A 20,042-nucleotide genomic window follows, 5' to 3' on the forward strand; every position below is an offset into this window, starting at 1 on the left:
TACGTAAACGAAAATCACCGATCGTTACACAAACCGTTTATAGACGTAACCTACCAACTCTGAGTTTCTAAATCCTTCCTCGCTAACCGATTTGTGTACACCAATTTCTCTTCGCTGTTCGGGATTCTACGAAGAAAAATAAAAGGAAACTTTTACTTTCCTTCGTAGAATCCTTTTAAAGTTGAAAACTTCCGATACGACAACGATTGACTTTCGAAGGTGATTTTCTTCTCCAAATGGACTACTTTCTCGATCGGTCTACGGAAAGCTAGAAAATTCATCATAATTTCTATTTTAAACGCGAGCATCGATACTTTCGCTACGATCTTTGCCAAGGAGACCGTGAAGAGGTCTGCTCGGTGCCAAAAAACCGAGAAAATCGATGAGACTGACCAGCAGAAACAGCAAACGGCGTGACACGATAAAATCGTTAACAGTCGGGCGGAATTCGCTCCACGGAATTACAATTCTCATTATTTATCGCAAAGCCGTGGACATTAAATTCAGGTCGAGAAAATTAATTTCCGGCCAAGGTTGTTTTATTTTCGAAATTTGGCGCAAAACCGGCCTCTCGCGAGACACGGGGTATTTTATAAAACCTACTCTAAATTTCACTGGGTCGTCGAAAATTTCGGACGGTCAAGCAGCTGGAAAGATCCGTGTATCGTTTGAAAAATAATACTTTTCCGAACGAACGGCGAATACCGGCACGGTTCGACGAATAAATCTATCCGTTCGTCTCGCTAACGATCACGAAGCGTAAATCGAACCGAGAGAACGGTGCTTCGACAATAAAAGAGAAAAGTCGATCGTCTCGGTCCAATGGACTCGCAACCGCTACGACAAAGACGAGCGATGCTGCGTGTTTTCATCAGTCACAATTTGCTCTCACCATTTCCTGATCCCAATATCGCGGGTAGCTCGGATCTATTTTCCACGCCGAGTTTCCTCGGAATCGGAGCGGATTGCTAAGGTGTACCTTATCCTCTGCCTCGGTAATTAACGCGATAGACATCGTAACACTTCGCGACCGGTCTAACGAATAATTCGACTTCTTGGAAAGCTGCCCTCTAATCCAACCCGTCGTCAGCTGTTGTTCAGATGTTGTGGGAAAAGTGCAAATTACGAGAACAAATTTTCGTCGGTCCCTCGGATGGGCGCGGCCAAATGTTTACCGAGTAAACTACGCCCCTGCTGTAAGGTTAAAAGCAAACCTTTCTAGCCGACGACGACATTGATCTAGCGTTTTGCGATCGTGCCAAATCGTGGACACACCCGGTACGTAGAACGGAGAGGGGGATACCGACGCGACGCGCGGACCAGAAAGAGGGACCTTCTCTCCGAGAGGAGTCGAGTCGCGGAGGTTGTAGATCAGAAGAGAATTACGAACGGGAGGGAAGAAGAGACAGTGGGTGAGACGGATGATAGAAAAGAAGAAGAGTAGAGAGTACGGGGGTGGGAGAGAATCCAGAGAGAGAAATAAAAGGCTGACAGTGCCACCACGTGCATCGACCGAGGTCTTTGTCACTGGATACCATCGCACCGGTGCTAGTCGATTTTCTCTATGTTTCTTCGCTACTTTTTACACCCAACGCTCCTGCCTCGACGACCGACCGGCTATCCTCTGCATCGAAAGGTATACCTGCATCTAGACGGTATCGAATGCAGCCAGGTAACAAAGAACAAAGATACCAAGGAGACGCCTGGATGATTTTGAACAGATGTTTCCGCGTTTACCTTCGACGCCTAACCGCTCCGCTGTAATTCCAATTGTCCTCGAATTATCAAACTGTGAAAACACGAGACCTCGATCGCCAAGACTAAAGGTAAAACGTTGCTGCACGCGATAGTCGAGCTGGATGCAACGAGGAAAAAAGAGGAGACAGGTTGAAAATACGCTCCACAGTCGAGTCACGGACTCGTCGAGTATCGAGAGTCGGAAAAACAGCTGTTTAACATTCGCGGGAAGCGTCATCGGCGACGTTGATACGAAAAAAATGTGCGCCGAGTTAGACATCCGAATGACTCGCGTCTGATCGACGGAGGAAAGTTGCGGGGCGTTTAAAGAGTTAGGTGAGCGAGCGCGGAAGAGTTGGAAAAAAAAAAAGAGGAGGATGTCGTTAAAGAACGATAAACAAAGGAGAAATTTTCCGATATTTATCCCGTGAACCGGTGGCGCGAGTGTCACGGTGGAAGTGAACAACGGCAAATGACATGGAAAGCACCTCGAGAGCTCGATCCTCCATCGAGGCAAATAATCGAGCAGTTGGCGATAGCCACGGCCGCGGTCGTTTTTAGCTAAAAGCATCCGACGGTGTCGGTGACGGACATTTATTGACACAACATTCGCGGATCGTGGCTAACACCGTGCCGCTGCGTTCAGTAGTTATCGACTTTGCCTACAATGACGGATATTCACTGTTCGAAGAAAACACGTGGCTCTCGATATCCCTTTCAATTTTCCTCTCTGTTTCGCTAGCAATTGCGTTTAGCCTAGATACCGGCCGCTCGGGCAAAACCAATTTCGTACTTCTCGCTAACCGGCCGATCTATCGTCAAAACTAATTACAAGTCATGCTTTTCACCGGCAAACTAAACGTTACCTCGCTCTTCCCAGTCTACGCGTTTATCATAGAGCCTGGTAAGCCGGGAAATTCGCGTTCGTTCGCGAGAAAGAAACGAAAGTGTCGGCCATATCTGCGGTCAACTTTCTGGAGTTTTCCAGCTTTCCAATTATGTACAACGATGATTATTTATAAAAGCGTAGAATCGTAGATCCATGAACCTTTCGTGTTGTTCGATAATTCAAGTTTCCGCTGCTCGCGAAACACGTAGCAAATAGTCGAGGAAGCCCTACCCAAACGAGTTACGTCAGTGGAATAATTCGACTGCGCGCAAGCACGTTTTACCCTTAACCTTTTTCGTGGAATATCAGGAAAACTCTGGTTTACATTATTTCAACCGCGAACCCAGCGTCCCAGGATTAAACGAGGAAATTTCAATAATTCGTTGAAACACGCGTCTCGTCTCGTTTCGTAACGCGATCGATTACGACTCATCGAAGCGATAGGAGAAAACAACGAGACTTACGTTTCAATTAAAAGTTTACTCTTAGCAAGTTACCGTTGCCAACCGCATTCAATTCCTCCACCTTTCTTCCCCGTAAATTAAAAAGTTTCCTTTTCCCCCCGATTTCGCTCGGTTGCAGGCGATTCTTGAATAAATCTCTGCTCTAAAAGCAACCGATACGCCTTTTCGATCTTTCTTACCGAAACGTGAAAAGAAAAAAAAAAAAAAACACAAGGATTATTCGTCGGAAAGTCGTCTACGAGATAAATTATTTCCTGGCGAAAGTATATTTTTACCTTGCGGTCTGCGGGGAAAAAAGAGAAAACGCGGTATCCATCGAAAGGACGAACAAGCGAACAATGACCAAACTGTTTCACGCGATTCTCGGTGCATAAAGAGAAGGCTGGGGACAAACGAGTCTTTGAACAGGCACGCGGATGTACTGCGCCTAAAACGAACGAATCAAATTGCATTCGTCTGTTTAGCAATTTTTCTTCGGCTAATTCGAGTAAATGTAATCTAATCTGCAAGTATCGATAAGGTGAGAATTTTGTTAGGAGAAAAAAGAGAACGAACGACACAATGGAATAGTGTCGCTTGCACCGAGGTTTAATTATGGAGCACGGCTTAAAGGCTGCGTTCGTAAATTATCCTCGTTTCTCCGATAAAACCACCACCGTTCAGAAACACGTGATGCACACAGATGCAATTGCATTCACCGCTGACGTCATCGCGCCGCAAAGCATCGACATTATTGTCATTGAAAAACATTATCGCTGTAGGTTATCAAATAAAATAGCCGAAATTTTTATGTTTCCGATGTTAAACGATATTACTAATCGTTTGAAGCGGACTTTTTCGGTGCTGAATAAATTCACGGAGCGAGCTGGGAATTCGAGACTTAAGGTCGTCGCTTTCGCGAAAGCGAACTTAACCTCGCCAATCTTTCTCGGCCAGCACTACCAGCCGGTTGTTTTTCCATCGTCATGGCGACCGAGCTGAAGAGAAACGAAATCGCGACGTTCTAACCTAACTACGATCGTAATGGCTCTCCTCGTGTCACGCTATCGCACCCTACACACCCTCCCTTCCTTAATTTTCCTTTTCGCGTTCCGTTGTCAGGGTAACGAAGAAAACTCTTGATTAAAAAAAAAAAAAAAAAAAGGGATGCAATTGCTGGGGTATTTAAGTCGCGATCGGAGAATCCTCGACATTTACGGTGCATCCGTTTTTTCTACGTTGTCCGTGGCCGCCGAGAGGAAAGGCAGCATGGCGGAACACGATCCTCGGTCGTCGTTCGTCACGTGAACTTTTTCTGTCAACTTTGAAATCGGCCCTCTCGCAGCCATTCTCGTTTGCACGCGATTGATTTCTCTGAAACCAAGCCAGCCAACAAGCAAGGAAGCAAGCAAGCAAGCAAGCAAGCAGGCAAGCAAGCAAAGGGCTCTGGCGCGATCCTCGTAGGTACGGGTACACACGCGTGTATCTACACGTTTGCACGCGGTATACGGCACACGGGGAACCGGTGGTGTACCGAAAGAGACGGAGAAAGGGAGAAGGAGACAAAGGGGAAAAGGACAAAGCGTCGACGCGTTCGAAGTTCGGGCGTACCTATCCTGTAGAAACGTGCATGCATCCCTCTTTTCCTTTCTCTATCTCTTTCTACCCCCTGTGCGGTGCACACAGACGATCGTTCCGTCTCTTTCTTACCCGCGTCAAATGCGCGCAACGTCGAACGCGCACACACGCGCCTCTCGCGATGCCAGTTGCACACGTTTTTCCTCTGACCGGTTTTCTACGCGAAATAAAGCAGCAACCAGCGGTATACGCAAAATCAAATACGCAGCCTGTACAGAGGCGAAGCTGGTCTCGTTATCAAGCGATTTCACGGCGAGCATGACAGACAGGCGAGGAACATCGAGGAAAAAAAAAAAAAACAAACGGTTCAGGATGAAAGGGTTAACGCAAAGACAGGGATACGACACGGACGATCGAAGCGATGAGATGCGGGAGAACGAGCTGTGTATACATTCGCTATTCTAAAGGACAAGCCAATCCAGCGTACGACGAATAAAGATACACGTAAAAAGCAAACACATGAAATAGGGAACCTTTCGTCGAACGATTTGTGAAACGCGAGAAAATAATAAAAAGGGACTTGGTCGTTCGCTTACCCTACTGCCGGGAAGGTTGTATAGGGAAACATCGTTAGACGCTCTCGCTTCCAGGATCTTGCTCGACGATTCTTCGATTCCTTTTCCTCTCTCTCTCTCTCTCTCTCTCTCTTTCTCTCTCTGCCTTCTCTCCGCACTGTGTTTCACCTTCGAGCGATCGAGGCCACAGGTTAAACGAACCACGCACAGCCACTCGATGGGGTATAGGCACACAAGTTCAAGGTCGCGACGATGCGAATACAAGTAAACGATACACAACGATCGTGCCGCGTCCTTCTCGGTGCCGCCAAAACGATTCGCACGACCGGTCGATCGGGAAAGAAACCACGACCGAGAGCCGCGACGCGCGTTTCAGACAAAGGGACTCCCTGTTCTGCCGGTCCTCGGCAAGCGAAATTATCCTTCGCATACGGAGGAACGTTGGAAAGGAACGGCTCCTTCGTTTGACACGAACCGTTTGCGAAAAGACGACGCTAGCCGGCTTTCGCGCGATCCACGGGACACGAGTTCTAGCCAGAGGAAAAAACACGAGTAACGCACACCGGCCACTGTTTCCCTTTCGCTCGCTCTCTCTCTCTTGTCTTTCCTTCTTTCTTCTATCCTCGACACTTTTATAGGTTAGTCCAAACAACCGGCTGGACTGTAACGGCGTCGCTGCGCGTCTCTCCAGTCCTTCGCACTTCGCAGTGTGGCAGCTGTGCGCTCGTCGCCTCGAGCCAATGGTGGGGGCGAGAAGCCGTATAGGAAGGGATGGGCAAGGGGAAATCGGCCGCTAGCAGCGAGGACAGAGGGGAGAGCAGATTGGCCGAAGCAAGGGATACGAAGCGAAGTAGGGGTAGGTTAGGTTGGGACACCTGGAGGGAGAAGCGAGCGCACCCCTATGCGAACGTGGCCGTGGCGCGTACTACGAAACAGGCGCACGCACACGGAGAATGTATGCCGTCGCCGTCGTCGTCGCCGTCGTTGCTGCCGGTTCGCGATTCCACTGCCCTTCGCTAAAATGCAACCGGGAGTGCAGTCTTTGCAGTGGTGCTCAGCGGATACCGTTCGACTCTTAACAAACCGATTGCCTTTGCGATCGACCGCCATCGAGGAAACATTCGGTTAAATACCTCGCCTGTTTGTATATCGATTAAATAAATACAGAATACTCTGAATTTTCTTTGATGCACCTATCCATAATTTGACACCCGAACGCGGATAGACAAAGGAACCGGTTTCAAAGAAGACTCTTTCTTTCGAAACCGAACCGTATTAGTCTTTTAAAGTACATAAATCATGCGCTCGTTTTCGGTGGTATAATAGGTGACCGAGATAACTACGTCTATCGCATGAATCTACCTAGGGAGAAGTGTGTTTCTCTTGCTTTCGAGCCCTTCCACGAGGACCACTCCATCCGGCGAGGGCTCTCGTGGTCGTGCAACGAATTACATAGCCGGAGATGGAAAGGATTAAGGATCCTAATTGATGACACGCTTTGCCTCTTGGCGTTCATTCGCCTGTTTTTTTTTTTTTCTTCTTTTTTTTATCCAACAAACTCACCACTCGTTGATTATGTTCCAAGCGAAACATTACGCGTCTGGTATCGCCTCGAATCTTTTAATATTTCATCATTACGGAGTCTTAACCCACTCGCGCGAAAGATGCATACGAGTATCAACGTTTGTTTGCCGCAGAAACGTAAACGCCCAGGCGTTTCGCACAAAGAAACGTGGGTTTCATGAGGAAATCGACCGCCACAAAATTATGCAACTGACGGTGTCTATTTTTTTAACTACCCACTGCGAGTAACTACCGTCAGGAAATATTCACGCTTGACCGTTTAAAGTTTAAAGGAAGGTTTTGCGTACGCGACAAAAGGGAGAGCAATGGTACACCTAAATTGCTGGTGTAATTGCGGTTGCATTTTTCCCCCGTCCTTCCAACTTAATCCCCCTGTACCGCAGGTTCGCTCGGTTTCCGTCTCTCCGCTCGAGAATTGCACGGTGGAACGTCAGGAGGGCAGGTCAGGATCGAGACTAGCTGGCCGCTCTCCAAATCGTTGGGCAGATTCTGGACGCGCGTGTCTCGACCCAAGGTAAATGGGTGTCGGTGTTATTCGACGACGCAAGGCGACCCGACGCGTCGCGACGCGACGCGACGCGACGGTGCAACGCACCAGCCGACCCTCGCGAAATAAAAAGATCGAAAACCTTATCGCGAGACATCGCAGGATGATTCACGTGTCTGTCTCCTCTGACAGACTTCTTCACCCACTTCTTCACCTTGATCCGCGAGAAAAACGTTCGAGCTGCGTGAAAAGCGCGAGCTGGGGACAGGAATACTTGCGAATGATTCGTTTTAACCTTTCGCAGTTGGGAGCTCAGATATTCTCGGCGCGAGGATTAATCTATTAATGCAACGCGATCTGATCAATCTTATTACGATTGCGCTGGATTCGCTGCACGACCAATGTCTTGATCTTTTATTAGAACATAGAGATTCCAATTGCCGTTTAAGTCGTTCGGGTCCACTTATATCGAGGTCGTTTACCTCTGTGTTTGATGAATAAATTTCATTGGATTTTTACGGTGCGGATGTAAACGCGTGATATTAAATTCTAAGAATACCGGTGATATATTAATTTTCTTCCTTAACGCGTACCACGAATGTTTCGTTCTTCCTGTTACGCGTATTATGAAACGCAACAAAATGTAATTATTCTAGCCAAACGGGTTACCGTATATCTAGGTTATTCTGCGAATTGTATACGCGTATACGTAGATCGAACGAGGGTATTGTTCGCATTGTTGGTGTTTTTCATTCGATTCGCATATCGCAAGTATCGGAGCTGGCTGGATATTACGAATATCGATAGGATCCGGGGTAATATGGATACGCGTACTAACCAAGCAATATCTAAATGGTGCGAGTACACCGCGTCGCGACTTTAATCTCGCGAAGTAGATGCCATTTTCATTGAAACGGCGAAACTCGCTTACTTCTGCTCGTATAGATAATTACTTAAAGAACCCCCTTTGTCTACGATATTTTATACGGTGACGCTTCAAACTTTTATAAACTAAGGGTCATCGACGTGTGTCGCCAAAAAAAAAAGAAAAAGAAAAGAACAATTTCCACCTGGATCGTCAGGGACAATACGCAGGAAGTAGATACTTCTCTGGGACTTCCTCGTAACACGAACCTTCGGGAAGGGAAGACAGCTGGGATGAGCGACACTCGTGGTGCTTCTATCGTCGCCGCTTGAAACCTATCCTCTTTCCTTCGGTTTCTTTCCGTGACTCGGTCCGAGGCAACGCGAACGCATCATTTTATTACGTAAATCGAGTTTGCGCGACGGGACTTGCACAGAACCGATCTACTCCACCGGGAGACAACGTGGCGAATCAAAGTAACGAGGTGCGCTCTAATTGATTCGGTCTAACAAATACCCGTAGGACTTTAACGACCCCTGGCGCTTCCACTCCTCGGAATCGCCTCGATTCTGATAAATAAACGACCGAGGAATTTCGTTGGATTAATTCTTGCAAAGCGATTCAACGAAAAAAAGATAGATCCAGAATTAAGTCGAGCAAAGATTGCACCGTCTTGAATAACACGAGTTCTACTTGTCCCGATCGACTCGCTCCTAATCGAATGCCACGGCGAATGAATTATTCAACCTCGCTAATTAACTCCGACGATATTCCCTTCCGACATTAATAGACAGCCGCGTACTCGGTGCAGCACGTGCCAGGCAAACCGTGAATATTATAATTTCAAGTCGCGCGTTACGACAACAAGATCGTCGCGTCGATACTTGCCGCCCCGGCCAATTAACGTTGCTCTTTATTCTCTTCTTTCCTTTGCATCGCAGCTGCCAACTTGTACCCTCCTCCTTCGCCCTCCGCTTCTGCGCTGATCGTTATATCGTGCGAAAAACGAAGCGAATCGCTATTATAATAAATGCTTCGAGAAACGGGGGGGCAAAAGGAAAAGAATTATTTGAAATCTTAATTACCATATCGAAGGAGTTAATAAACGACTGGGCGACGTAGCAGTTGAACTTAAAGAGAGCAGAAGGAGAGTCAGAGACAGTTCGTTTCTTCGGTCGAACGGGCAGCGAAACGGGGAACGATTAACCGAGAGGCTTTGCTCGAATTCTAAGCGAGCTCGGACACGACCCGTTTAAATATCACGGAAATTGAACCTATAAATTTCTCGTTGCCATAAATTTCGCGACTTACCGCGCGTAAACTACCCTCCGCCTCGCTCCTTCCCACCTCGTCCCGGGCATGATCGAAATGCACCCAGAGAAAAACGAAGACGAGGGATGAATTTAGGGAAAAAAAAAAACGTGCAAGTTATAGAAATAGGAAATAGGAAAACTATAAGCATTCGTCAATTCTAATTTAGTCGGTATAGATAAAGATGTGCAAGAGCGAACGGTGGCTAGAACGCTTTGCCATCTCGACGTTCTAGCCAGAGAAGCAAGGTATTCGCGAGGCACGTCGTTCATCCATGAAACACGATGCAGGGATTACATAGTTCGACGTAAACCTCGAGACTGTAGTGGCTCGTAAAAGCAGAATATCGTGTTGCATCTTGTACAACTTTCCTCTCCACGACATTCGCGCGTGATGGACTGCACACCGTGTTTCCCTTCCTACGCCCTTAAACTCTACACCTCAGGGAATAGAAAAAGAAAAAATGTAGATATCGCACGCAATGCACCGTGACTACAAAGCGGAGGCTAATAGAAAAGCTTCTCGAAGCGTGACGAAGAAATAAAAGAAAAAAAAAAAAATTGCTGTGAAACGTTAATTGACAGCGTGTCAAAGAGAATGGAAACGTTAATAAAATGCAGAGCGTGCACGCAAAATATTAAACGCAAACGCCTTTGTATTAAAAAGGAAAATTCCGGGAAATTGTATCCCCGAACGAACAGTTCAATTTTCCGTAGACTTAAGGGTAACGGTTCATTCCGGGAATCGGGCGCAATAACAGTAACAATCGTGGAAACTTTTCCGCAATTACGCTTCGGGTAACAACTTAATCCTCTGCTACTCGCGCGATCGTTAGTGTTTCGTGGTGTGCAGGCTTGGAAAGAACAGGCAGGAAAAAAAAAAAATTAATAACAAAGTGTATACTTTGCGCTTTTCCATTGTGCGCTATATCACGCGAACGCTTTTAATCGAGATTGCAACCCCCTGGCAACATCCCGCGAAAATCTTATCGGTCGTTTCGCATTTTCATCGGTTCCAGCAGACATCGTTCCTCGCCCGAGGATCGAGATTAAACTGGCGTTTCGATGGAATGAAAAAAAAGAAAGAGGAAAGAAGACAATTAAAGGAACAACGTCAGCAGGGATCGTATCGTGGAGAACACGAGGAATGATCGAAGTAACGATTGCGTTTCACAAACAAGCAGCGAAAGAAAAGCGAAAAGGGAGGGGGAGGATTTTAATTCCGTCGGCATTCCACGCATAAATGGGTTAAGTATGAGGCTGAAGGAAGTGGATGAAGCGTAGGGTTGGGTCGTAAGTAGTAAAGTACGGCTTGTGTCTGGCGCGGCGTTCCGTGCCAGCCGGTGCACCTCGTGACGAGAATGCGTGCGCGAAAACCATTTCTATCTTCGTTTATCTTACCCTTTTCTTCCTATCTTTTATTCCCAACCACCCTCCATTTGCTAACCTTCGATTTTTATTACATCTTGACTTACATTCTACGAATTCGTAGAAATTCCACTGATCCACCGCAGCTAATATCCTCGGAAATCTTTTTAACAACTCTGATCCGTGCTCGCTACGTTGGTCGTCTATAAACAAGCTGGAATGGAATGACGGAAGAATCGTGTAGGTGGATGTGGCGTAAGAAGGCGGATACGAGGCCGTGTCGAGCCCGGATATCCTGGCAGGTATATCGCGCGACAAGATCGTTACCAAAACCCTGTCGTACCATCGACTCTCCAGCCTCGTTTCCAGCTTGATACCGTATCGATTCGAGAAGGCACAGGAGACGTAGAAACGGAGGAACGGGGACAGAGAAAAAGGGAGTGGAGGGTGGAGCAGTGGGTGGTGAGACGGTAAGGAGCGAACGAGAGAGAGAAAGAGAGAGAGAGGGTTATAGGGGTGAGGCGAGGTTGCGGAGGAAAAGGAAATAGGCATAGAAGAAAGAATAGGCCGAGCAAAGGAAGAAGGAAAAGGAAAAGGCAGATAGAGAGAGAGAGAGAGAGAGAGAAAAGGGTAGCATTCTCCTCGCACGACAAAAGTACGGGTCTTCGTTACCCTTATCGGACACCGGAACCAGTATCGACAGCCCTCGGGGTCATTCCGATCGGAGAATCGAGTCGAGCTTTTGGCTCGAGTCGAAGTCGGTGAAAAATCGAAATTAGAAAGGTGGCCGGCAAGTTTGGCCTTAGGTCAACAGCGAAGATCGACCCGGACGATTGATGCATCAATTTCGTCACGCTTCGATTAAAATTGGACGAAAAGAATAATTACAATGATAGGAAACGCAAAGAGGGAAGAAAAAGTTGGCATGATCGAGAAACGATTCAATTTTCCCTACCGTCTACCGATCTTCTGCCTGCTATTTTCCCGACGATTTATTCGCAAACCACCAACGTATTACGGTTTCACGAACGACAAAGACGTGCAAGAGAACGAGGCATTATCGGTGAAACGTCTGCTGGCCGCCTATTTATAGTCAACTCGATGGGACGAATGCACTCTTTAAACTCGCATTTCCGCGGCAAACGGAGAGGAACGAGGATCACGCAGAGAAAGGAAGCCATCCGTGTAGACGTTAATTCGAGCGTGTCGCTACCTCTGAGGAAATATTTCACCGACTAAATTTTCCTCCACCTTTAACTTCTATCGTTCCCGATTTTTAACGGGTTCCTTCTTCCAACGTTCTCAAACGCTGCGACTGCAACGTTAAAAAATGCTCATGGTCAAAGCTTAAACAGGAAAAGTGGATATCCCGGTAGCTTTTGCATCGAACCGAGCCAAGAAATTGAGTTTTCCCTCGATTCACGGTAACCATGTTTTCGCTGAAATAAAGTCACGTATTCGGGCACATCTTTCGCGAACCGGCCGTCTAAATAACGTCGCGTGCTAGACAAATTGTCTAATTTCACGAGAAGTCGTAAATTTTCAGTTCGTTCCCAGGCAGATCGATCGGATCGAGGAGAACGAAACTACTAGTCGATTCAAACGTGATTTTCTAAACGAGATTCCATCGACGGAAAGAGCAGAAGGGTTTAATAGAATTTGTAATCGAACGTTATCGGTCGTGAACGAGATCAAACGAAAGATCGTCGAGAGAAAAGAGGTGTATCTTTTATAATTCAGCATCGCCTATTTACTCGAGCGAAATCGCGGCACCGTACTAAGCAACACGTTTCAACAAACGAGAAGAGCTGCTCTTACGAGACTACCAACTGCTTTTACAACTCCCTCGAGGCCGGAAGAATCATGGTTTCGTAAACAGTGGCCCATTTCGCTACGACGAATTCCCGTCTTCATTCGGTTAAACGTACGCTACCTACTTTTTTCATCCCCGCCCAATTTTTCATGCGTACTTTTGTTCGAATTTCACTTTTTCTTTTCCACCTAGAATAACGTAGAGTAACAGAGGAAAAATTAATTTAACCGGTGGAAGTTAAAATGTAACCACGAGTTAGGATACGGTACACCGTACAGGGAGAAGTTACGAATTTCTCGTGGTAATTATCGACGTAATTACGATGTAATTAACGTCGTTATTTCGAAAACCCGTGTGCCGGGGCGGCACGGGCATCCCCTTGTTATATCGGACATAATTGAAACGACGCGAGTTTCGACAAAAATTGAACGGGCAAACATGGAACCCGGACGACGACGGAAGATACTTTCGGGCCGCCATTAAATTCCGTATTTACCGATGTCGACAAAAGAAGGTAGTCGGTGTCCCACATCTTCGAAAGCATCCACAGAGCCTATCATTATAGCGGCCGGTTCGCTCGATTTGCGAACGTTGAGCCGCTTCTGAAGGATTACGGTCGCGCGCGCATCCTCCCGTGCAATATTCACGATAATGGCAACGTGACGTAGAAACGTTGCCGAGTATTCACCGATGGTATCGCGTGCAAATAGAATACTCGACGAACAGCCTCTGTGCGCATCGATTTTCCACGATATCCGAAGAATCTCCGTTACTTTTCGATCGATCGTTCGATTCGTGCTCGATTTAATCGTTATTATAGCTGGCATCGTTTCGAATTAAACCGAATACAGAATGGTTCTTAACTCTTCGAGTAATTTCATTTCCAATAAGTCTAATTCGGCTAAATTATTCAAATCCTCCTGGAAGAGTAAGGAACACCCGTTTGGAAACATCCTATACAACAAGTGGAAAGAGAGGGTAGCTTGCCCACGCTGGGATCGTTAATAGGCAAATGTTTCACCTTATCGTAAATTCACACCGATAAATAAACGACACTCGGTACGCTACATTAGCGAGTTTAATTTCTTCTCGCCTTTAAACATCGAACGAATTTATTACGCGGAGAGATTTGATATTTCTCTGACGGTGCGATATATTTTTGATCGATTTGCCAGCGTGGGAAAATGCAACGGGGAAAAGGACAAAACGAAAGCGGGATGAAATGTGTTCGAAACGTTGAATGTCACTCGACTACGTTCAGGTTCAAATTATCTAATACGATGCGACACCCACGCGTATTCCAGCGGCCGAATTTAGTCGCGTGGGCGATCGTGCACCTGCCACTAGCCGTATGTTTCTCTCATAAAATAGATTAACAGGCTGCGAATAAGTCTGGCTGCCATTCTAACATCCCCTCCACCCCACCCCGGGCTTCTTCCGTCTCTTCCTGTCGTCCTCAATGAACAACCCAAAAACGTAACGTCACAGGTGCTGGCCAACTTTGCAAAACGACGAGTATCGATGCCGCTGACCGGGGTACATTTAGTAATACGGCTAATTGGACTATTATCGTATCCGTTTAGCGTGGAATTATAGCCGCAATGACTGTCGAATTCGATTCGAATTATTGGCTCAGATAACACGCTATTCGCGGGACAAACCTAATCTCTTTTCGACCGATCGATGCTCGATTAACTCGACACGGAGTTTTTCTAAAGCGCGTAACTCGAGCAAAGTCTAGCCGCAAAGGGAACGATCGAGTTAAGGTAGTTGGGGGTGTTAAAGAGACCCAGGGAGGAGATAAAAACCGGCTCTTTCGAAAAAGTCCCTTCATCTATCTAGGATGATATATCGTGTCCGCTACGAGATTCATGCTTTCCCCCGATTAAACGTCGCCAACCTGAGAGCCAGAAGCGAAGAGAAGTCAAAGCACAGACGCCATAAATTACCGTCGCGACGCTTGCAAAAAACCCCTTAGGATTCAAACTCCGTGAATATTGATTCGACGAAAAGAAAAACGGCGAGTTTAATCGCGACAGTGGTCGAGAGAATGAAAATTTATTCGAATAACGTTGGACGTTACCGTAATCTAAAAACACGAGTAGATAGAAAGGGTGCGGATAATCCACGAGTCATCTTCGACGTCTGTTAGAGCTTGATTATCGTTTCCCTCGTTCGATCTATGCTATCCGGGAAACCACCAGCAGGGAACAAAGAAAGTCTGCGAAGAAAGAGTTAATCGCGGCTTCCTGGCTGTCGGCGAAGCGCGTAACAGGGAAAAAAAAGAAGAAAGGGAAGATACAGTGTCCCGTCTGCAAAATTACGACGGGCTCCTCCTGCGAGGGGTGCTTTAATCAAAACTGTGGCGCCCAAGAGGAGACCTACTTTTTCAGCCGGTCGGTTCGCTCCAACCTTTTCACGCAGAATGTCCGAGGATTAACACCGAATATCTACGATAGTCATCGAGAACTTTGTTCACGGATTTCGAGAGGAAAGCGTTTACAAAAGCGGCCAGAATCGAATTGTAACGAAACTGGAAACGTGTTTTAGCCTGGAATTACATCGGGTCTCGGTATAAAAGACTGGCCGTTGGTTTCCTGTGGCTTGGCCGAAATTCGTGGCGCCAATTACGGCGCGCCAACTGTATTTCGTCTTCTTTGAAGGCAACAATGGCCTCGTGGCCGCTTTCTTTGCCCCATTATTCCCGCGGTGACGTCGTCGTCCTTTCTGCGCGTACGAGACTTTACGACGAATTCAAAGTTCCAGATATATGCGAGGCTCGACAATGGCGAACTGCTCGAAAGCAGCCTCGATTCAGTGAAAACGAATCGTTTCGTACACGACGCGATCTTTCTCGTACACGTAAACGGATCGGAAACGCGACGGATTACTTCGACGAAATTTACATTCTCGCATTCTGACGCGTTACGCACACACGGACAGCATGCAACTACGTAATATAGATCTAAAGTTTCAATTTCTAAACAGTTCGAACGAAGCTTCCAACGGGGGTGACTACGGGTTCTCGCTCGGTACCTAGACAGAGCGTGCAATCGCCTCGGTTATCCGTCACCGTTACCCTCATCCCCTCGTTCTCTTAGCTAACGTAGAGATACGCGCAGAGTCCGCGAGCTCCGTAGATCTTCGCTAGACTATCGTTCGACCGGTTGTTTTTCGCAATTTTCACGAAAAAAAAATAAAAAAGAACCAGTAGTATAGAACCGTGGCGAGTGCACGGATTTCCATTGGGGCCTCGAAGGCAACGACCCCGCCCCACTCGACCAAGCTGTCGAGACTTTTATAAGAGGCTTCTAGTAATACATAATTCCAAGCCGTGACAGATACAAGCTACGACATGATCTCGCTTACCAGTTCTCCAGTATGCCGACGTTCGAAAAGTTTGGCGGAAAGCTCGCGGCTGCCATCGATGATGGTCACGGCAGCGGCAGCCTCTGTCCTATCCTGTCACTTCCGGTACTCTTCGCAGCTGTGACGACGCGTCACTGAAACAAAGAGCCAGAAACACCCTCGTTAAGAGGTTTGCGAATAACGCGATATCGAATTCACAGGTAACCTAAATCGCACGGGGAAAGCGCGAGGCGTCTCGTTACGGGGAGGAAAAGCCACGAGGCGTCGCGGCTCGTAGTTTGGACCTGAATCCATCGACCGATACGTTTCCCATTTACCGCGTTAAACGCGTCGCTAGGGAATAGGGGGTTGGAAAGTCGCCTTCGACGCTCTTCCTTTCTCGCGTTATTATCTTTCTACTTTCGGCGTGGTTCGCGTCGCAACGGCATGGCACCGGTGTATCGGTAATGAACGATCTATTGTGCTGGGTAGGTGCTCTTTCAAACGGCAAGAGCGAGACGAGACGCAGAGAGAAGGGTGAGAGAGGCAGAAAGGAGGCAAAAGAAAGAGGTGGGTGGCATAGAAGAGGTATGAAAACGGCACTCGTTAATGGACTCCCACCAGGCTCTTTCACCCTCTTTCTACCCTTCCCTCCCTATCGGTTTCTTTCTCTCTCTCTCTCTCTCTCTCTCCCTTTCCACATCCGCATCGTTCTTTTCTCCAACCAACCCTCCGCCTTTTCTATCTCTCCCTTTCGCCGCGTTTCGCCCGCTTCTCCTGCGTTTCAACGTCCGCCTTCTTCCCCGGACCGGTCGTCGTGTTCCCGCTTTCAAACCCGCCCGTTTCTTTTCTCCGCTCGTCGCCCTTTCAACGTCGTCGTCGTCGTCGTCCGAAGCAGAGCTAGTCGGCGAGTCGAAACGCATTCCCTTCTGCTGTATCGTTATCGTCGTGTCCTGAACAAAACAGGGGCCGAGACGAACAGGTGGAGGGATCGTTTTATTATCGAGTCCGTCGTGACATTTTCTGTAACGCGAAAATAAGTGCGAGCGTAGTGTAACGAAAGAAAAATAAAAGGAAAACGCGAGGAAAAATGGGGCAACGAAAAGTGGAGAGAGAGAGAAAGAAACTGTTGGCGAGGTCGGAGAGAAATGTCAGCGGGAGAAAAAAGGAGAGAGTCGTTATCGAGAGGAACTGCTTGCTAGGCAATGCTTCGGGCTGATCTCGCGCACGGTCCATTGTTCCTCCGTTCGGACCAGTTCGCGATATCGCGTTAAAATTGTAACGGAATTCCATTTCGGAACGACAATGATCGCTGCGAGTCGATATCTCCTACGGCAGACTTTTTCAACGATTTTTCAGTAGCGCCTTTCGACGGTGTTTCGGCGGAAAAAGCGTCAAGTTGCAAACGCGGCGATGCACTCGGGCGCGGACGTTTTTATCCGGTGTAGTATTCGATGGAGGAAACCGGTGGAGCGGAATTTCGCGCGGGTTGTATGCAAATACCACGCAGGCTGGAATGTTTCTCGACGTCCGGGATCGAAATTAACCGGCTAATGAGGAAATTATTTGGCAGATTACTCTATTCCGCGTCGTAACGAACGGATCATCGGCCAGTTTCACCGGAGAATTTCATCGCGGTCGTCGGCAACGTCTTCGCGAAGGATTAATCCTTGATTGGCGAACGCGGCAGGGAGCGTAAATTACCGTTCCCGCCTACCGACTCCCTCTGACCCAGTTACTCTGGAATTATTCCAGTCGGAAGCCGGTTCGTTTCAACGAAATCTTTACAATGTCCTCGGTGCTCGTTATTTTCGCGCGTACAATTAAAAGAAAAGAGGGTGGGGAGGAAGGAGGGCGAAGGGAAGCGCGACTCGCGTGGAAAACCGGTATCGATCGTCGATCGCGTTGATCAAACGAACCGAGTGTGTGTCGAGGGTTGCAGGGGATGGCGCTAATTAGCGGGTAGATCGGGGAACGCTGGGAACGCGAGAAACGGGGCAGACTGGTTTGGTCGGAGAAAGCGACAGCCACCGAAATCCGTTGTCATCGATCGCCGGCATTGTCCGCCGCCATTGTTTGTCGGCTCGCGCGTCACTGATAAGGGCTGCGATTCCGGATTTCGAATTCGCCACTCGCGATCCACGTTTCGCGGGCACATTATCTTTGGAGGACGTTCGGTGAAACGGTGAAAGATTCTTTGTTCTCCTCGCGGTTCATCGATCGCTTTCAAACGCGACCGTTCGAATTCCGGAATTAATTGGGGAAACATCGAGCATTCGTGGATCGCGAGCAATGAACTATCCGTTCGTCGTAATCTGCGTCCAGCGTCGATAATTTCGATATTTTATTAAAGGTAAGCGACATCGGAACTTGCCAAAATCGGCCAAATTTATATAAAAGTGGCACAGGATGATTCTAACGGCCCCCAATCGCTACTTACTGAAAGTTAATGTATCGCAACATCTTGATAATTCCATTCTTATTATAGACATACTGGCGTAGAGAAACTGGCAGCTGTCCAAATGATGCATCTGTGATCGGCCCAGTTCGAAATAGATGCCTGCGAGGTGAAAATAGCTAAATGAAAGTGTTCGAACTTAGAAATTTCTTGATTTCCAACTCCTCATAAAAACCTCTGTAAAGAAATCGAACTGAACTTTATCGTCGATTAAATGCCATCAATTTTAAAAACGGAGGATCGAATAGGAAAACTTGTAAGATATTAATTGTATAGCCACGATTTGTTCCATTGGGCCAGGCAAGCGTGCCATTGCTGCCTCTTCAAACAAACCACCACCAAACTCACCAACGACCAACAACCACCGCCACCCCTTCGAGCAAACATCCCCGAAGTCTACTGTATCGAGAACGAGTCGAAAGTCTCGGCAGGAAACAGGAAACGGCCCCTGCGATCTCCCATGGCGAGAGTCGAGCCACTTTGCTTCAATTTCTGGCTTGTTACGAACGAATAGTGTTTTGCCAGCCAAGTATCGCCTACCCACTCGAGGTAAACAATGTTTGTTGGTAATTTTTAATCACGCAATTGTTCAATTCTTCCATGGACACAGAAAATGGTAACAATGCTAAGGGTTCGATCGACGTTCGTATAGTTTGATTTTATCCTCGCTAGCAAAAGTGAGAGATCTAGAAAGCGTATAAATAGAAGGTCAGTTCGAATTGAAACTTCGAAGGAAGTAGTCGACGATTTTTCAAAGTCTTCGCGAAAAGCTTACTCCGCTGTTATCAAACATTGTAGGAAACTCTGTTAAATTTGTACGAAATCAATCGATTTTCACTTCGATACGAATAAGAAAATGTCTGGGAATGTAAAATTAAGCGGAAAAATTCTCGATTGTCTGGCTGAAAGGATCGAAGGAAAGAATATTACGGCGATTTGCAGTAATTCAACCGGTATTTCCAGCGCTAGTTCAGCAGCCTTTCACCGACGGTTTATTTTTGCAACGGTTCGATTATTTTTCAAGCATAGTGCGTTTAGAGAGACCGGTTACTGGATACGTCGTTCAAGGCATTATACGTCTCTCTTTACGAACCGCGTACGTTTCTCGATCAGCCATTTGTTGACTGAAATTTTCTATCGATCCCTACAACCGACCGTTCTGCGACCGAACGGACAATAGAAAATTTCAATAAAAAAAAAAAGCATCGACGATGTTCCCCCGGATCTACCGTTCGGTATGGAACAGGGATGTTCCACCGAAATTCAGTGGCCGGTTTTCCCTTAGAAATTCACTGTAATTAATTATCGCCGATCGATGGCTCAATTTCCAAAGGACGTTTCATTAAGTAACGTGATTAATAACGCGTCATAATACCGTAGTACGTACAAGCTGGAATATTTACATAATCGAGTTTGCACCGATTCTGATAAATATTCATCGCGTTTGTGGTTTGCGGTATTTGTCTACAAAGTCACCGGTGCGCTCCCCTGTATCGAGAGCAGATGTTCCTCTCTCTTTTTCGCGGCTATCGAAAACACCTTTAGATATATATGTACCCTGCAATATTTACCGTTTATCGAACGAGA

General features: G+C 47.1%; 1 protein-coding gene across 8 annotated transcripts in view; it reads right to left on the reverse strand.

The window, feature by feature from the left end:
• Positions 1 to 20,042, reverse strand: part of msi (RNA-binding protein musashi) — an 82,458-nt gene that overhangs the window by 29,000 nt on the left and 33,416 nt on the right. For 5 of the 8 annotated variants that reach the window (XM_034325678.2, XM_034325684.2, XM_034325681.2 and 2 more), the window contains one exon: positions 16,019 to 16,152. The exons of 1 other annotated variant lie outside the window; for it this stretch is intronic. In XM_034325678.2, coding sequence (XP_034181569.1) covers positions 16,019 to 16,074 — 56 coding nt within the window. In that variant the 5' untranslated portion in view covers positions 16,075 to 16,152. Of the gene's footprint in view, positions 1 to 5,243; positions 7,313 to 16,018; positions 16,153 to 20,042 lie in introns of those variants that run through there. 2 more of the 8 variants (XM_034325685.2, XM_034325682.2) reach the window with 2 other exon arrangements.

This window comes from Osmia lignaria, chromosome 5 (genome assembly GCF_051020975.1).
Source record: "Osmia lignaria lignaria isolate PbOS001 chromosome 5, iyOsmLign1, whole genome shotgun sequence".
NCBI classification, from domain to species: domain Eukaryota; kingdom Metazoa; phylum Arthropoda; class Insecta; order Hymenoptera; family Megachilidae; genus Osmia; species Osmia lignaria.